Source organism: Danio rerio, chromosome 23 (genome assembly GCF_052040795.2).
Source record: "Danio rerio strain M-AB ecotype USA chromosome 23, GRCz13ab, whole genome shotgun sequence".
Taxonomy (NCBI): domain Eukaryota; kingdom Metazoa; phylum Chordata; class Actinopteri; order Cypriniformes; family Danionidae; genus Danio; species Danio rerio.
Window position 1 is genome coordinate 48314290 of NC_141043.1, and position 20114 is coordinate 48334403.

The following is a 20114-nucleotide window of genomic DNA, read 5'->3' on the forward strand; positions in this document are numbered from 1 at the left end:
CTACGCCGCTGACGCATAGCCCTTCGCCTTGGCCGTCGCTGTCGTGCACCTCTCAAAAATTGTAATTAAACGTTGCAACGACGCATAGCGCAAGCTCTGTGATTGGTCGGCTTGGTAGCGCTAACGAGTCTGGGCGGGACCGAGAGCCACGTGAATGATTCGAGCCTGATGGAGCGATTGTTTACAAGTGTGGAGTCCCGTGAAGGAGCTCCGGATGAAGCCTGGTTTATACTTCTGCGTCAGGTGACCGGCGTAACTCACGGTGCATGCAACGCGTCTAGCTGTGCATTTATACTTCTGCGCGCTGTCTCTGTTGGTCTGCATTAACACTTTCCAAACGCTAGTAGGCAGTGAGGTGTAAATGTTCCTCTGTGTCGAGTTTCTTCGCTGCTGTTTTGCTTTTCCTGGACACTTCCGGGATGTACAAGTGGCTCAAACTCGCTCATTTTGAGGCAGGAACCGGCGGACGTGCAACAACTTTAACTATGAGGAAAACACAAAACAAAACTTTCCATCCGGAGCTCCTTCACGGGACTCCACACTTGTAAAAAAAAAAACGCTCCATCAGGCTCGCACCATTCACGCGGCTCTCGGTCCCGCCCAGACTCGTCAGCGATACCAAGCCGACCAATCTCAGAGCTTGCGCTACGTGTCGTTGCGACGTGTAGTTACATTTTTTTTGAGAGGTGCACGTCAGTGAAGGTGAAGGGCTATGCGTCAGCGCCGTGGCATACGCCGGCATTTGACGCAGAAGTATAAATCAGCCTTGAGCCGTGGGTTACGCCGGTCACTTGACGCAGAAGTATAAACCAGGCTTAAGGGGAGACTCACGAAATGGTAATAATAAATGTTTACTAAGCGCTGTAATACTTTCGAAAATCATGATTGCAATATATATATATATATATATATATATATATATATATATATATTATATCAAAGAGCTTAGAATGGCCAAGAGGCGACACTCTAGTGTAATGTGGGAAACAGCCACTAGAGGGCAGCCATTTTGGAATGAAAACTCTAATAGAACAACAGCATATTATGTCTGTAAAATAAAGTGTTGATGATTGTGATAGCAAGTGTTGTATTGTTGTCTTTCAGGTTGTATCTCAGTTTTAATTAAATAAATAAATAAAAAACAAAGCAGCTGCTTGCCATCGCGACAGTAATGAGATCCAATGGACGGCCGATCGTCTACTAATAACATGTGAACTGTTTATTAGCACTTATAAATTACGATCTTATTCTACATCCTTAATTCTCCCGAACACCTCAGCCCAGCAACCTCTTTAATATGAACATCAGCTAATTCAGTGGTTCTCAAACGTTTTTCATCAAGTACCCCCTCAGTAAAAAAAAAATTGTTTCTCCAAGTACCACCAAAATGAGCAGTATTGAAATACAGTAGCGCAGTAGGCCCAGTAAAGCAGCTACAACTCTGCACAGTTAAAAAACGTGGCAGATTACATCATAAATATAGGCTATATGTCATATATGACATATTATATACATCATTTTTTATCTATTTTGAAATGTGTGTAGCATGTACATGACATATTTGATTCCTCCGCGTACCACTAGTGGTACACGTACCACAGTTTGAGAACCACTGAGCTAATTAGTATTGTTCTATAGTCTATTGTGCTAAAAATCTTAGTTAATATTTAGACTTTAGTCAAAATGAATTTGAATTCACCCATAAATTAATCAATGTCATTTTAATAATGTCACATTTATAGGAACTTTTACATCGCCTATATATTTTCAAAGCCACTTTATTAGTATTAAATGGTCAATTAAGTGTAAATCAATTATAGACAAACCTAACTAGCTTATTAAGTGGCTCTACTTTTTCCTAATTCCACGTAGGTCTAAATGTAAATGTTGTTATCACTAACATTATTTAAGTAACAATTCCCACTGGTAACTACTAGCCAAATCCCAATCCTGCCCAATATCTAAACCCAACAACTTCTTAATATTAATAATCAGCTAATTAGTAGTCTATTGAGCTAAATGTGTTTTAATGCACAATTCATCCTATTGACAAAGCATCCATCTCCTATTTCTCAGACAGTTTTCATCTCATTGAATTAATTGTAAAGCTAAACACTGTTTGAATAAAGCAGCAAGACTCCCAGTGAGAAGACTGAAGTCAGGTTTATTGAAACGGTGTATGACAAACGTGGTCAGGTTATGAGTTTGGACAGTAAAGATTCAGACGGTGGAGAACTGTGGTAACTGGTTCCCGAGGATGGCCTGCCTCTCCACCCCCTGTTCAGAGATCACCGCCAGTCGGACCACTCCACCGCTGGAGCCGTCCCGCTCCATGGCCAGAGTCAGAGCTACACACAGAGACACAGACATATTAGAAAAGCACAGTGATGCTTATTAACCCTATTCTTCAAATGGACTCCCTTTCGGTTTTGTTGGTGCTGTTTGTACCCCACTGATTTCCCTGATAATCTTATTTTACTGCAAAGCCATAGCAGCATATAATCATGCATGAATTAGTCATTTTACTGTTGATCATCAGTTATCAGCATTAACCCTTTAGATTGGCCTGTGCTGAAGGGTTTCTGGCTTTCATACAGAGTAATACAGCAGACTTTAGTGTACACACAAATACACTTACTGTGTTTACCATATGTGCTGAGAGCTAAGCTGCTTATTTTGATTTCCTCACATATCGAGGTAATTGCGTAGAGGTCTCACAGACAGACAGACAGACAGACAGACAGACAGACACACTATACTCCATATAATAGTCAGAAACAAAGGTTGTTTGCACTGCAACTGATGATCAACAGTAATATTTACACACTTTACCTCTTCCCAACAGGGAAAACCAGCAACAGTCAAGAATGCATGATCATCTGCTGTCATGGCTTTGCAATCAGTAAATGTGATTACAATGGAAGTCAATGAGGCAAAACCAGCACCAACATAACCAAAAGAGAATAAATTGGCTCAAGAATTCATTGTGTTTTTAAAAAAATGTCAGAACGTTTCCCCAAAATCTGTCAAAATAAGATTCCTCAGCAAAAATCATCCCATTTGCTGAAACACAGAGAAACTTGTGGCCAAATAAAGACTCAAAATCAGCCAGGAGTGGATGAAGACGTCCCCAAGAGCACAAAAGAGGTAAAGTCCACTCAAAATCAAAATGTACAGTGTTTATTTTGCGAACTCGCATTGTTAATCTTAAGGTGAGTAATTCATTTGTGCAAGTTAATCCACTTAAAATGTGTTAGTTTTAAGGCCCGAGGTGTTTTTTTTACATGCATTTTTTATTTCTCTTTGCTATTTGGGCTTATTGGAACCTATTTAGAATAAAATATAAGTATCAACTAAGGGTCTCACGATCCTCTAAATCCTCGATTCGATTACATTTTCGATTCTAAAGGCAGGATTCGATTCGATTTTCGATTATGATTAATTAATTAATGACGAATTAATTATTTGTAGCCTACCGTTTAAACTACCTGACCTGCATGGTCTTTGTTTTACCCATAAACAAATCATACAGTAAATGAATAAAGGCAAGTTACACACATAATTACCACCTGTCAATCACTTTTTCTGCGGGACTCGTGAATAGGCAGTGATGTGTCGTTATAATGGCGTCTGTAAAAAAGACGCACAACCAACAGGAACCAGCCAACAGTATCTGAGGTGTTCGCTAAAATGACGAAGTACAAGTGAGTGAAAGATTAAAGCAGTCCTCTGACTGCCTGAACCCGCTGTCTCGAGCCCATGGCTGTGTGTGTGCGTCTGTGTCTGTGTGTGTGTCAGAGGTAGAGAGGAAGGAGGGCTGATCAGAAATGCTACACGCCACTGTGGATGTCAAATCGTTGTCGTTCTAAAATGCCATTTAAAAACAAAGACAGTGTAAACAGGGCCTGAGTGTGTACTTTTCGCGAGCGGATTTGCAACGGGGGCGGGTGGAGGATCGCGATGCCGGTGTTGTCTATCGGACGAACCGTACGTAATGTGTACATAGCAGAGCTTGCAAAACTGTGCTTTTTTTTTGTCGACAACACGAACGTTGTCAACATAACTCACTGGAAATCCAAAATGCTTCCACACCGGCGACTTCATTGAAAGAGGAGAGAGTTTAAGCTCTGTCGACGGGTCTCCTGCTTCTGCAGTTTAACAAGCACTTCAACAAGCCTGTTTTTTCCCGCCTGGCAAGCAAAGCTGACGTAACATGGGGGCGTGGCAGCATCGACGATTCTATTTTTTGATTCGATAATCGAAATTGAGCATAAAATTCGATCGATTTCGATTAAAAGCCTAAATCGTGACACCCCTAGTATCATCTTTTGATATGATGTCCTTTTAGAGAAAATTGATGTCCATATATGTGGACTCATGGTCCCAATTTACATAAAACACTCTTTCCTGACTTCCTTGACTACACTCAAACAAATATCTTTTGTTACTTGTTCAAACTACTTAATTAAAATAAGCTGAAACAAAACAATTCTTGAGACTTCATTGGGACAACTTAATTTGTTTATGTTCAATCCACCTAAATTTGTTAAAAGTGTTAGCTTGGCTTAATTGATTTGTGTTGGGACAACATGAATGAATTGTGTGGAACTCTGCATTACTGTGTATCAGAGATTAAAAACAAAATTCTTTGCCCAATTGGGACAGTTAAAGTAGTGTTTGGGACATTTCATATGCTGCAAAACAGTTGCAGGATGACACTGTGTCTGTAACTAAATTTAAAACATTCAAAGTATTTTAGGGTGCTTTCACACCTACACTTTTGTTTCGGAACGTATCTCGTTTGCCTAGTTAGTGCGGTTCAATTGGCATATGTCAACAGGGCAATCGCGCTCTGTTCCGCGCCAAAGTAATCGCTCCGAGATCGCTTGAATGAGGTGGTCTCGGCTCGATTGAAACGAACCCTGGAGCGGTTCGATTGCAGTGAGAAAGCGATCCGATCCGAGCGCGGTTATATCACAGTGTTTTATGGAAATGTAATAGGCTTAAGGCTATATGAAGAGAGAGTTATGAGTAGGGCGGGAAGTTTCGCGAGTCTCCGGATGCCCGCAAACGAGTGATGATCTCCCGGTAATCTCGTGTCTCCCTCCCGGTCCTCAAATAGGCATCGTCGCGCACACTTCTCACCCCTCCCCACCACGTCTCTCCTCAGACATGTCGCGCGCGCACCCTGTCAATCACCACCAAACCACCACCTCTCCTGACAGCTGAGCGGGACGCTGCAAAATAAACCCTGACACTCTGACCAATGTGAGGAGAGTTTACTCGCACGTGACTTGTTTTAGCTCTTTTGGTCCGATTAGAAACTTTGCAGTGTGAAAGCGAACCGCTCCAAGAGCAAAGAGCAACAATGTAACAACTGTAATCTCTGTTTCGGAACAACTGAATCGATTCACAGGTGTGAAAGCAGCCTTAAATAGCCCCTTAAGAGCTAAAATGTGCTGTCCACGTATAGTCTACAGAACAAACCATCGTTATACAATAACTTACCTAATGATATCCTCGAAATGCTAATTTTGTCACTGTTTTGTAGCACACTAGCTTTTCCTTAAAACTAACATACTGATACTAACATCTAGAAAACTATTTTTATTTAACAAGAGCTTTAAATACTGACTTAAACCCCATTTAATCATCATACGAGTCAATCATTAGTTAATATGCCATCATTTATTTTGGAGTACGTTCAATTTTAGGATGGTTTCAACAGTTTTATAAATGAGACCCTGATTTGTGAAAGTGGAACTCATACTGAACGCATACTGTTCTGATCAGTGGAAATAAGGCACAACTTGTGTGTTTGTGTGTGTTTTGTTGGTCTGACCTCCTGCAGTGAATTTCAGACACTCTTCTTTGCTCATTCCGCTTCTGTAGTTTGAATCCACATATCCATAGATGTAGCTGCTGCCGGATCCACCGACCGACACCGGCTGCCTGGTCAACATCCCTCCCACTGGCACCGTGTACACCTGAACATACACACACACACACACATACAGTTGAAGCCAGATTTATTAGCCCCCTTTAATTTTTTTTCTTTTTTAAACATTTTCCCATGATGTTTAACAGAGCAAGGAAATGTTCACAGTATGTCTGATAATATTTTTTCTTCTAGAGAAAGTCTTATTTGTTTTATTTCGGCTAGAATAAAAGCAGTTTTTAATGTTTTAAAAACCTTTTTAAAGTTATTATTAGCCCCTTTAAGCTATATTTATTTTTGATAGTCTACAGAACAAACCATCATTATACATTAACTTGCCTAATTACCCTAACCTGCCTGGATAACCTAATTACCCTAGTGAAGCCTTTAAATGTCACTTTAAGCTGTATAGAAGTGTCTTGAAGAATATCTAGTCTACTGTCATCATGACACAGAGAAAATAAATCAGTTATTAGAGATGAGTTATTCACACTATTATGCTTAGAAATGTGTTGAAGAAATCTGCTCTCCATTAAACAGAAATTGGGGAAAAAAATAAACAGTGGGTATAATAATTGTAACTTCAACTGTATATATTTACACATACATGCATTTAGGGCATGCTCACACTATGTACAGTTGCCGAAGCGCACTTGTCCCCGTCCCCCGCCCCTCTTCCCTGACAGCCTGCACTCACACTGCATCTTCACCTTCTGAACCAGAGCACACTTACATTATCGATGATGCGACTTCAGTTAAACAGAAGAGTCGCTCTCGCTCAGCACAGTGGACATTGCTTTAGTTCCATGGTTTTGTATTATTTTTGGTCATTTGTGATGCAGTGACACAGTCAAATCTTCTGCTGAACAGATTCAGCACTGTTGACGCTCATATATGTTCATAAAGTCCTCGTGCTGCAGGTATTAGGAGGTTTGCTGAAGGTGCAGCTGTCCTGCAGTGATCTTTAATAAACGATGACAGTTCGAGTTCATTGAACAGTAAGAATGATTAATAAATCCATATTAACAGTCCCTTGAAAGTGACGTTGCGTCTTCAGTTTCAGGCTCAGGCACTCACACTGCAAGCGTATCGCACCAAAGCCCAACCGAACAGCGCTCTGGCACACCTCTTCCGACCATGCCTGGGCCCAATTCAGACCCTCACATTTATTGAACGAAGCGAAAAACACACCTGGGCACGTTTTAGATAGCATAGTGCGAGCCAGCACCGTGCAGAGATTTTCCGAAAGGCATGTGCAGGGAAAAGACCGATTCTGGATGGGCACATGCTATCATTGACTATGTGTGCATGTGCCTGATATGAGCGCACCCATACAGACACACGCACATATACACTCATGCACATATATAAACAAACACACACGTGCACGTGCACATACATACTCTCGCCCTTGCTCATTCAGATATACTCTTCCTGCTTAAGCCATACCTGTCCTCCTCTTCGTCTGTCCCACCCGGCCACGATGATGCCGGCCATCAGCTCCTCCCTGTAGCGGTAACACATGTCCCGAAACAGACTGGCTGCGGTCTGGACCAGAGGAGCTTCATCCAGCTCAATGCTGAGAACACACAGAGACAGAGTCTACATCCACACCAAAACAACACCAGACGTCTCTACTGCGCTGATCATCTGACTGTGAACTGTGTGACTAGGTGTGTGTGTGTTGCACCGTACCTGTGGAAGCCCAGCTGATAGGTGACAGCGTCAGCGATGGCCTGTGTGTCGGCCGCTGAGCCAGAGCGGCAGCAGAAGATGCGGTCGTGGATTGGTGTGAGTTTATCAGTCACCCGGTTGGCGATATAAGCCCTGCACAGATCACATCAGCCATCTGTTACACACAAACACACTCATGAACACACTCAAACCCTGTAAGAATCCCTCTGCTGAACTCACCCAGTGGTGGTACGGGAGTCTGCGCCCATCACAACTCCACCGTCAAACTCCACCGCCATGATGGTGGTCTGAACACAAGACAACCACAGTTACAGCACTATTATGAAATATAAGTGAATTACAAAACAAATAAATGATGATACTAAACGGGATTCTGTTTGAAATGATAAAAAAACAGTCAAATATTTAAAGAGTAATGGCAAAGAATAAAGATTTCAGGTGACAATTGAGTATTGTTAGGGCCAGTTTTAAGGCTATTATTGCATCATCAAATTATCCTAGCTTAAAATATGAAAACTATTTGTAAAAATTGTTATAAATAATTTAGGTTTCCTAGTGGATTAAGTGGACCTTTTACGTGTGTGTTAGGGCCTACTCACACTATGCCATCCGTACCGTGCCCAGGCCCGTTTCCCGGATCGTTTGAGAAGTGTGAGTGCGCTGAATCGGGCTCAAGCACGGTTCACTTGGCCCGGTTGGAAGAGGTGTGCCGGAGCGCGGTACACTTGAGCTTTGGCACGGTACGCTTGTGTGTGAGTGCAAAACGCGCCAAAGCCCGAAACCGAAAGCGAGACGTGACTTTAAGGGGCTGTTTCATATGGATTTATTAATCATTCTTACTGTTCAGTGAACGCAAACTGCCGTAGTTTATTAAAGACGAGAACTCCTCACAGCACGCCAGCTGCACCTTCAGCAGACCTCCTCATTCCTGCAGCACGAGAGCTTTATGATTGTTTATGAGTGGCAAAAGTGGCGGATCTGTTCGGCGAAATATCTGACTGCGTGTCCCCGCATCCCTAAGGACTGTTTGGCGAAATATTTGACTGCATGTCACTGCGTAACAAACGACTGAAAGGAAATAACTAGAGAACTCTCCACTGTGCTACTGGGTGAGAGCGTATGGCAAGCCGTTTTAGCATTTAAACCTTGTTCTGACTATCCATAAATATATTTAGAGATATAATTATATTTTGACTAGTCATAATTATAATTCAACTAGTCAGAATGACAATTAGAGATATCTGCAATTACAATTGTACAAGTACGAAATCAGATTGGAGATATCTGCAAATATATTATGACTAGTCATATTCCTCTATTGACTTCCATTGAAAAATATTTGCAGATATCTCTAAATGAGTTTTGACTCGTCAAAAATCCAATTCAAGATATCTACAACTGTAATTCGACTATTAGTAAATTAATTAGAGATATCTTCAAATATATTTGTAAATATATCTAAATAGGACGAATTAAAGATTTCTCCAAATGTATTATGTCTGGTAAAAACTCAGTTAGAGATATCTCTAATTACAATTGTGACTAGTCAAAACTCATTTAGAGATATCTGCAAATATTTTTCAATGGAAGTCAATGGAGGAATATGACTAGTCATAATATATTTGCAGATATCTCAAATCTGATTTCGTACTAGTACAATTGCAGATATCTCTAATTGTTATTCTGAGTAGTGGAAATATAATTATGACTAGTCAAAATATAATTAGAGATATCACTAATATATTTATGGAGTAAGAACAAAGATTTAAATGCTAAAAAGGCTTGCCATAGAGAGCGCTTCTGAACAGCGCAGCAGCGATGACGTAAGCGTGCCGAGGCCCGATATGGTGTGAGCGCGGGCCGTCGGGGGAGACGGGAGGGGGGACAAGCGTGCTTTGGCCCGGTTTGAGGCAACTGTACCTAGTGTGAGTACGGCCTTAATGTCATACTCCTAGGCCCGGTTTTTCAAAAGTAATCCACTAGGATTTTGGATAAGGGATTAGATCAAATCTTGAAAATAAGTTTTTCAAAAGAAAAAACAGATTACATAATCGGATTAGATCACGTAATCCAATCTTGGTTTTGATCTGGATCAAACCTTTAGTTTGGGTTTTTCAGAACTGTTTTTTTGTAGGATCTGGATCACTTTGATCCAAAAAACAGGATTAAACTGATCTCATCAGAAGGGTGGATTCATTCAGTGTGGATTTCATGCCCAAAATGTAATGAAAACTTAATAAAATTATCAAATAATACTATATTTTGATCATGCAGTATCTTACAGGATGTCCTATTTAACGTTTAATTGTTCATCCGTCAGGCTACAGTGAGTGGCTTTAACGTATTCAGCCTTTCAGTATAAGCCTACAGCAAAGTAGAAAGATTTTGGCTTCATAAAATAATCCCCCAAACAGCTGTCATTGACCAAAAACAAAACATCTTATTCTGTCACTAATTGATATATATTCATCCCAATGGAAAATATGTATTGTTTGAATATTTATCAGTGATGCATGCAATGATTAGAGAATAACAAAAAAAAAAATGCAAAGAATGGCAATGACTGATTTTTGAAATCGCTTTCAACAATTGCAAAAAGAGACTGAAAGGGCAGAAGCACAGCTTCATCTGGCAGAGGAACAACTGACTCTGACCCAACTGCAGCAAACCAGAGCCAGACTTGAGATCTGGCTCCTAAAGGCTAAGCTCAGGCAAGCTGCTCCCTCCACATCAGATGAGGAAGTCTGAAATTATTGTGGAGGTTTTGATTAAGTCTTTTATTTGTTATTTAATACATCTAAATTTCAAACCTGTTACAAATATCCTCAATGTAACGTGTTTGTGTTGTCAGATTTCATTTCAAACAGAAATAAAGTTATATTTTTTTCCCACACTGGCTATTCTACTTGTCGCTCTTTACATATCTATAGTTCTACATTGTGATTTTTTTACCCTGTTTGAGCACTGGTTATCCAGATTTAGTGATCCTGAAAAGTTCCTATCCGGATCAGATTGATCCAATCCGATGTTGCTTTAAAAAACTGACTCAAAACGTAAGCTGGATTACGTGATCATGGATCGCAAAAACAGGATTACTAAATCCGGATCAATTTTATCTGGATTAAACCTTTTGAAAAACCTGGCCCTAGACATCAATCTAACTATTAGCTTCAAATGTAAGGGATATAAATAATTTGACTGACTGACACACATTTTATTATATATATGAACAATTCCATGCAAATGTCAACCTTGCCATAAAAATAAAGTTTTGGCCAAAATAGCAAAACCATTTCTGTGTTGTGTGAGCAAGTATTTAACAGTGCTTTAAAAATACTCAAAATTGTCTCTGTTAATGTTTAAACTTTTATATTTGGTTTACCAAATTCACACAAGTGGCAATTTCACATTCGTCACATCCATGACAGAGAGACGTCACATCTGTAACAGAGCTGTATCCTCATAAATGCAAAAAATGTCAAATAAAATAAAAACAATCGTTTTTGTTCTATAGTAAGTGACTCATGTCCTTTTGATTGATATTTTTTTTGATTGAGCAGTTTAATTTACAGAATTACTACAAAGTATGTTGTGTACTGTAAACTCCATAACACATTTATTTTCCTCATTTAAAATATAAAAATGTTTACAGATTGATATTTTTTTGCTTCTATAACTCTGTGGTTAGCTGTTTTGAAAAATATAAACAGATGATTCCATATAATGTTAACATATACTTTTTATGTAAATGTATGTTTTTAATTTTTACTGCAAATGTCACATCCATATTGCTGGAATTGCTCATTTATATATATATATATATATATATATATATATATATATATATATATATATATAGAGAGAGAGAGAGAGAGAGAGAGAGAGAGAGAGAGAGAGAGAGAGAGAGAGAGAGAGAGATTTTTTTCCTTCCTAAAAAAAATACACAATCAATTATATTACTATAATTTAATAGTTATATAAAATAGAATAATATAACTTCTTGTTATAAAAATGTAGTATTTAAATACAAAAAGAGCGTTTACATAGTTTTTTTTTTTTTTTACAAATCATCAGCTAATAATTCAAGCTCATTTTACTATCAATTACACCATTAGGGTAAAATTTGGTCATTTTAAATAGATAAACATTCAGTTTGATGTTCAGTTTCTTCTCCATTATTACCTCGTATGACTTGTATCATATTAAATGCTTTATTATGGAGTTAACGTGTAATTACAACATGTTACTTTTAAATGTAGCGTCATTTACGTTAAATAGGCTTTATTACGCTCTACAGCACAGACTGACTTAAGCAGCTTCACAATAATACACAGGAAAATAACAGCACATGTTGCAAAGACAAATTCATATGTTTATAGCATAAATTTGATGTGAATATACGGTATAAAAGAAGAAAGATGAAGGCGCTCATCCTCCACTTCTGTTGTGTCACGATCTGCTGCATCATTCGCCGACTTTTATTCGTCTACGGCCTGATAAACGCGTTATTCCACACCATAAATTAGCATTATGACATTATTAATATGATTATGAATACTTCTCACCCCTGTGCTGACTTCTCTCTGCGTCCAATCCGGACATAAATCATTATAATTATTTAAAGTTGAAGCCATAGCTGGAAACTGCAACGTCGCGGCCATCTTGCATAAACTACTCACTGAAGGACCCCACTGTAGAAGTCCGCATATGTGCCTGTGTTAAGCATCCACAGCCGCCTGACAGACAATAAAACCCAGGACTAAAGAATTACAGTCGAAATTTTAAAGCAATGAAATACGCGGATTTTTATGCATTCATGTTCATTTGAAGCACATTACATGGGTTTATTGTCTCCTGGGATTTTTTTTTTAGCTCGCATCAGGCAGCTGACCCGTCAGTCTCAGGCAGACAGCCCTGCGGAAGGTAAATAATAAAATCTTTTAACATTCCCTTTAATGTCAATATTCGCATAACACACATATTCGAAACCGTGTTGGGTGTAGTTCACGGATGGTGTGTTATCCTGATGATCTAAGTGTGTGTGTGTGTGTGTGTGTGTGTGTGTTGTTTCTGCTAGATGTTGCTGATGTATTTTATCATCATTTATTATTATTGACATGAACTGATCTGTCATTTCTCTCAGATGACTGTTCATAACTTGTATATATTTGATCGCAATGGCACCTGCCTTCACTACAGCGAGTGGAACCGCAAGAAACAGGCCGGAATCTCCAAAGAAGAGGTACTGAATGATTACAGATAATAGATGTTTGTTAATGTTTCATCTTCTTTTTCCAGTCTTTCTGGAATAGTTTCTGTAATCCACGTATTTAATTGTGGTGTTTTTCCTGTTTGATTTCATGCATGATGTGAAATCATTGTAATAATAATAACCCCTTCGGTAGACACATGCTGATCTTCAGTAATTTAGTGCAGGGGTTTTCAAACTTTTTAATCTCAGGGACCCCCAAATAAGATGATTTCTTGCAGGGGACCCCTTTGCCTAAAGTTTAAAAGCACTTATACATTTCAAGTATAAATATGTCAACTAAAATTCTGTTTAACTTAAAGACACCAGTTCGTATTTCACAGGCATGCAAAATGGTATTGTTTTTAAATTTATTTATTTTATTAGCTGGCAACTCACTATAGCCAAAAAGTATTCTCAATTTTTTTTTTCATTAAATACAATGAAATATTTAAATTAAATGAAAAAGATAGCTTTTCTAAATGAGGCAGTGGTAGATGAAAAGTTAAACCTTGATATTTGTAACATTTGTAGTTTCTGTAGTCTTGTTTTTATGGAAAACTGCTAAATGTTTAAGTTGAACGTATGCGTCTGCTTACTGTGTTGTCTGACAAAGGCACACAATCTACCTTTCGTGCCGCTTCCTCTCCAAATAACTCTTTGACGATGTCTTTGGTAGCTGGTAATAACAATGCTTCGCCAACTGTGTGCGGCTTTTTAGCACGCGCCATGTGGAGTGATGCCAAATATAACATTTTAAACACCTCACTGGGGTTAATGCTTGCTGCTGAAAAATGCTAGCCTGCCAGGCCAAACACAGCTCCTGCTGTTTGAAATTGTCGATTTGTCTGCCTCATTGGGATGTTTCTGCTGTAGATGGCGCTTGAGCTTGGATGGTTTCATGCATTCATTGAAGAGAATCGCTTGACAAAGAACACACTGAGGTATATCGACTCCCTGCTTTAACATGCAGGTAAAACCAAGCGCAATGGAAGAGTTGTTATATTTTCTGGTTTTTGCCCTAACCCTCGCCAAGTCAGATTTGCATGAACTGCTTGCGGGAGCTGGATTCTTTAAAAATCTTTCCATCATCTGTACCGCACTTATAGCCGCTAATTGTATGCAAAGCCTTAAAGAGGGCAAAGGATTTTGGGATAAAAACATTACTATTAAGTATCTACTTATATAAATCAAAAAACTATATATAGATTAATAATTTATAGTCATTAATAAATTTAGGATTGGAAAAAATATCTCATAAAAATCATTTTCAAGTTTTTCGCAGGCCCCCTAGCACTCTCTTGCAACCAGTTTGAAAACCCCTGATTTAGTGTAGACTTTAATAATGATCATGCAAAATACTGTGAATAATTCTTTATTATTGAAACATTTAGAGTGTTTTTTTTAAGAATATTCAGATTGTTGTGCTTCATTAGTTGTTCATCAGAGCACAGTTGATTTATTTTAAAACAACATTTCTATAGACATTGTTGATGATGATCATGGTGATGATGTGTGTTTTGTCAGGAGTTTAAGCTGATGTACGGGATGCTGTTCTCCATCCGCTCTTTCGTCAGTAAGATGAGTCCACTGGACATGTATCCTTCCTCTCGTTAACCAGTCAACATGCATGTTTGTCCGTCAGGATCTGTGTAATTCCTTCACTCAGCGTATCAGGAAAGACGGATTCCTGTCGTTCCAGACCAGCCGCTATAAACTGCATTATTATGAAACTCCCACAGGAATCAGGCTGGTGATGAACACAGACCTCAGTGTGCCGAACTGCAGAGAAACCCTGCAGCAGATCTACAGCACTGTAAGACTCCGCTCTACTCTAATGATCGTAGTCATGGTCTTCTACTGTAGCAACCTATTACTATACTCTAGTACGCTTGTCTTGTACTGTAATATTTACTGTACATTAGTATTCAGTGTACTCTGGTCTTGTATAGTAACTATGGTAAATGATAGTGTACTTGGTGTAGTTTAGTACTCTGGTCTTGTATAATAACTATGGTAAATGATAGTGTACTTGGTGTAGTTTAGTACTCTGGTCTTGTATAGTAACTATGGTAAATGATAGTGTACTTGGTGTAGTTTAGTACTCTGGTCTTGTATAGTAACTATGGTAAATGATAGTGTACTTGGTGTAGTTTAGTACTCTGGTCTTGTATAGTAACTATGGTAAATGATAGTGTACTTGGTGTAGTTTAGTACTCTGGTCTTGTATAGTAACTATGGTAAATTAGTACTCTGGTCTTGTATAGTAACTATGGTAAATGATAGTGTACTTGGTGTAGTTTAGTACTCTGGTCTTGTATAATAACTATGGTAAATGATAGTGTACTTGGTGTAGTTTAGTACTCTGGTCTTGTATAGTAACTATGGTAAATGATAGTGTACTTGCTGTAGTTTAGTACTCTGGTCTTGTATAATAACTATGGTAAATGATAGTGTACTTGGTGTAGTTTAGTACTCTGGTCTTGTATAGTAACTATGGTAAATTAGTACTCTGGTCTTGTATAGTAACTATGGTAAATGATAGTGTACTTGGTGTAGTGTAGTACTCTGTTCTTGTATAGTAACTATGGTAAATGATAGTGTACTTGGTGTAGTTTAGTACTCTGGTCTTGTATAGTAACTATGGTAAATTAGTACTCTGGTCTTGTATAGTAACTATGGTAAATGATAGTGTACTTGGTGTAGTTTAGTACTCTGGTCTTGTATAGTAACTATGGTAAATGATAGTGTACTTGGTGTAGTTTAGTAATCTGGTCTTGTATAGTAACTATGGTAAATTAGTACTCTGGTCTTGTATAGTAACTATGGTAAATAATAGTGTACATGGTGTAGTTTAGTACTCTGGTCTTGTATAGTAACTATGGTAAATTAGTACTCTGGTCTTGTATAGTAACTATGGTAAATGATAGTGTACTTGGTGTAGTTTAGTACTCTGGTCTTGTATAGTAACTATGGTAAATGATAGTGTACTTGGTGTAGTTTAGTACTCTGGTCTTGTATAGTAACTATGGTAAATTAGTACTCTGGTCTTGTATAGTAACTATGGTAAATGATAGTGTACTTGGTGTAGTTTAGTACTCTGGTCTTGTATAGTAACTATGGTAAATGATAGTGTACTTGGTGTAGTTTAGTACTCTGGTCTTGTATAGTAACTATGGTAAATGATAGTGTACTTGGTGTAGTTTAGTACTCTGGTCTTGTATAGTAACTATGGTAAATTAGTACTCTGGTCTTGTATAGTAACTATGGTAAATGATAGTGTACTTGGTGTAGTTTAGTACTCTGGTCTTGTATAGTAACTATGGTAAATGATAGTGTACTTGGTGTAGTTTAGTACTCTGGTCTTGTATAGTAACTATGGTAAATGATAGTGTACTTGGTGTAGTTTAGTACTCTGGTCTTGTATAGTAACTATGGTAAATTAGTACTCTGGTCTTGTATAGTAACTATGGTAAATAATAGTGTACATGGTGTAGTCTAGTACTCTGGTCTTGTATAGTAACTATGGTAAATGATAGTGTACTTGGTGTAGTTTAGTACTCTGGTCTTGTATAGTAACTATGGTAAATGATAGTGTACTTGGTGTAGTCTAGTACTCTGGTCTTGTATAGTAACTATGGTAAATGATAGTGTACTTGGTGTAGTTTAGTACTCTGGTCTTGTATAGTAACTATGGTAAATGATAGTGTACTTGGTGTAGTTTAGTACTCTGGTCTTGTATAGTAACTATGGTAAATGATAGTGTACTTGGTGTAGTCTAGTACTCTGGTCTTGTATAGTAACTATGGTAAATGATAGTGTACTTGGTGTAGTTTAGTACTCTGGTCTTGTATAGTAACTAAGGTAAATGATAGTGTACTTGGTGTAGTTTAGTACTCTGGTCTTGTATAGTAACTATGGTAAATGATAGTGTACTTGGTGTAGTTTAGTACTCTGGTCTTGTATAGTAACTATGGTAAATGATAGTGTACTTGGTGTAGTTTAGTACTCTGGTCTTGTATAGTAACTATGCTAAATTAGTACTCTGGTCTTGTATAGTAACTATGGTAAATTAGTACTCTGGTCTTGTATAGTAACTATGGTAAATGATAGTGTACTTGGTGTAGTTTAGTACTCTGGTCTTGTATAGTAACTATGGTAAATGATAGTGTACTTGGTGTAGTTTAGTACTCTGGTCTTGTATAGTAACTATGGTAAATTAGTACTCTGGTCTTGTATAGTAACTATGGTAAATAATAGTGTACATGGTGTAGTTTAGTACTCTGGTCTTGTATAGTAACTAAGGTAAATGATAGTGTACTTGGTGTAGTTTAGTACTCTGGTCTTGTATAGTAACTATTAGGGATGTAACGGTATCAGAATTTCACGGTACGGTAATACCTCGGTATCAATGTCACGGTACGGTATTTATTGAATCATTTACAGGAAAAAACAAAACTTATGAAAATACTCCAAAAAAGTGCCAAAAGTGTCAATGACATACAAATTAGCCATCTATCTGTAAGCTTTGAAACAGGAACTTCAATTTTAATAACAAAAAAAATATTAAACCATGTAAAAAAAAATGTAAGTTTTTAATTTAGTATTGTTGAAAACTCATCACATTCAACATTTAATCACTCACTCACTTAGATAGAGATGGGTTTAAAGGAAAATTATCATATAAATATAATCTGGTAAAAGCTGGTATCTCTGGGCATTTACAATGTCCCCTGCAACAGAAAAAAAAACCTCTCATTTGGTACTGAGGTTTCTGGGACAAGAGAGATATGACTTATATGACTTATTTCTTGAGCGCCGAAAACGGAGCTTTTTGGAAACGCTGGAGAGGCCGTTTTCATTCTAAAACGCTGCTGCTCCGTCTCAGTGTGGATGGGGAAAGACGGAGACATCTGAAAACGGAGGCGGGGCTGCAAACGTTCGCCTATCTGATTGGGGCTTTTCCTCAATATTAAGTAGCCCACACACAGTTCAGTCTTGCATCCTCTTCTTGTAAGTTAAGACTTCGCAAGTTTGATCAAGGCTGCAGTCTCCCCCTTCTCAGTTTGATATGGAAAACATACCGAGGACACGGGTAAATCTTCAAAGGGAACAGTGTACTTTATAAATTCATTCACATCACCTTGGCTACGTTGTTTCACTTTCTCATCAATAAAATGTAAACATGATATAAGGAACTGCCTATTTTCTTTTTAATATTAGCAACTTAACAGACAGCAGAAATGTTGAGGCGTCGTGCTGCATATATGAGCGTCATCTTCACTGTGTGGATATTTATAACAAAACGGAGCCGATAACAACTGCCTCCTTTCAATTTCAGTGAAAATACGAAACACACCCTCTCTTTTGCTGAATATCAGTTTTAATAATCGATAATTATAAAAGTATAACATACAATAAGTTTATACATTGTAGGAAATAAAGGCAAGCGATCAGTCAATGTACCTGGATTAATCATTAACTTATCTTTGCGCTTAACCAAAACATGTTACCCGTGAACAAGTAACTTAATAGATTCCAATGACCAAAGTCAGGGAATTGGCCTATGTCGTTAGATAAAGACAACAACATGAATGAAATATCACGCTTAGCAAATATAGCGAGATCAGATCCAGCGGGAGATGCTTGATGAGCAGTCCGACAAGCAGAGCTCTCATCTGGGTAGAAATGCTGGAGCGCTTGCCCGAGAGTGTGTGTGTGGTCACGTGATGTGCGTTTTCAGCGTTTTGGTGTGGACGGAGAGCTGTTCAGAAACGCTGGGTAAAACGCGAGTTTGGACGCGGATCGTTTTCATTCTACAACGCCGTTTTAAAACTAAAATGCACTCTTGTAAAAGGGGCCTTAGAGTTTTACAGCTCTTTTTGATCCCCGCTTCTAGCAGCACACTCCATTTCCGCATTACTGGATCTGTAGCGACAACAGACCGCAAGGGATGATGGGGATTGTAGTTTTCGCTACCTCCCGTTCGCTTCATTCGCCTGAGCAAATTTTCTCAGAAGACCTATAGTTTTACCGAGTCATGCGACTTCGGTAATATCGAAAAAAATTAATATTGCGGTATGACGGTATTTACAATACCGTTACATCCCTAGTAACTATGGTAAATGATAGTGTACTTGGTGTAGTTTAGTACTCTAGTCTTGTATAGTAACTATGGTAAATGATAGTGTACTTGCTGTAGTTTAGTACTCTGGTCTTGTATAGTAACTATGGTAAATGATAGTGTACTTGGTGTAGTTTAGTACTCTGGTCTTGTATAGTAACTATGGTAAATTAGTACTCTGGTCTTGTATAGTAACTATGGTAAATGATAGTGTACTTGGTGTAGTCTAGTACTCTGGTCTTGTATAGTAACTATGGTAAATGATAGTGTACTTGCTGTAGTTTAGTACTCTGGTCTTGTATAGTAACCATGGTAAATTATTGTGTACTTGGTGTAGTCTAGTACTCTGGTCTTGTATAGTAACTATGGTAAATGATAGTGTACTGTACTCTAGTACTCTTTATTGTATAGTAACTAGTAACTGATAGTGTAGTCTAGTACTCAGTGTAGTTTAGTACTCAGGTATTCTGCTCTTGTACTACAGTAACTGTGATGCTGTACTCTGGCACTCTACTATAGTAACTGTTCCCCCTTTTCTGTCTGCTGTAGTTGTATGTGGATTTGATCGTGAAGAACCCGCTGTGTGTTCTGGGTGAGTCTCTGCAGAGTGAACTCTTCAACTCTAAGCTGGACTCCTTCATCCGAGCGCTACCGTTCTTCAGTGTGCGCGCAGCATGAGCCCACATCCCTTTATCCCTTCATCATCACAATAAAACACCACCAGCTTCTGTTCGCATTCACTCTGTTCCCCAATCACTGCTCAGTTCGTACTTGTGTTGAATATAAATAAATAACTCTTTTTATGACGTTACTTTCCTTTTTTGTGTGTCTCTGTGTGTGTGTGTGTGTGTGGTTGAGTCAGTGCTCATGCACAATATGAGTATGAAGCAAGATCAGTGTAAAAGTATGTAGTTTATGCTGTATAATTTATGTCCGGGGTGACTCGGTGGCTCAGTGGTTAGCACTGTGGCCTCACAGCAAGAAGGTTGCTAGTTCAAGTCCCAGGTGGGTCAGTTGGTGTTTCTGTGTGGAGTTTGCATGTTCTCCCTGTGTTGACGTAGGTTTCTTCTGGGTGCTCCGGTTTTCCCCACAGTCCAAACACATATGCT

At 38.5% G+C, this 20114-nt stretch overlaps 3 protein-coding genes across 4 annotated transcripts in view; 1 reads left to right on the plus strand and 2 right to left on the minus strand.

Annotated features, from left to right (window-relative positions):
* tfr2 (transferrin receptor 2) overlaps positions 1–20114 on the minus strand; it is a 1009002-nt gene that overhangs the window by 459537 nt on the left and 529351 nt on the right. The window lies entirely within an intron of this gene.
* On the minus strand, positions 2221–12267 carry psmb6 (proteasome 20S subunit beta 6). The gene is given in 6 exon segments (NM_131152.1): positions 2221–2348; positions 5843–5987; positions 7388–7517; positions 7634–7765; positions 7853–7920; positions 12199–12267. Coding segments are annotated over 6 exon segments (672 nt in total).
* Positions 12514–19816, plus strand: trappc1 (trafficking protein particle complex subunit 1). 2 transcript variants are annotated; one of them, NM_001430947.2, is made up of 5 exons: positions 12514–12556; positions 12777–12875; positions 14409–14479; positions 14559–14697; positions 19555–19816. In NM_001430947.2, the coding sequence occupies exons 2-5, from the start codon at positions 12777–12779 to the stop codon at positions 19681–19683; spliced, it is 438 nt and encodes a 145-aa protein (NP_001417876.1). In that variant the 5' UTR covers positions 12514–12556; the 3' UTR covers positions 19684–19816. The 2 variants fall into 2 exon arrangements, with proteins under 2 accessions (NP_001417876.1, NP_001002742.2); NM_001002742.4 differs by lacking the exon at positions 12514–12556 and adding an exon at positions 12602–12646.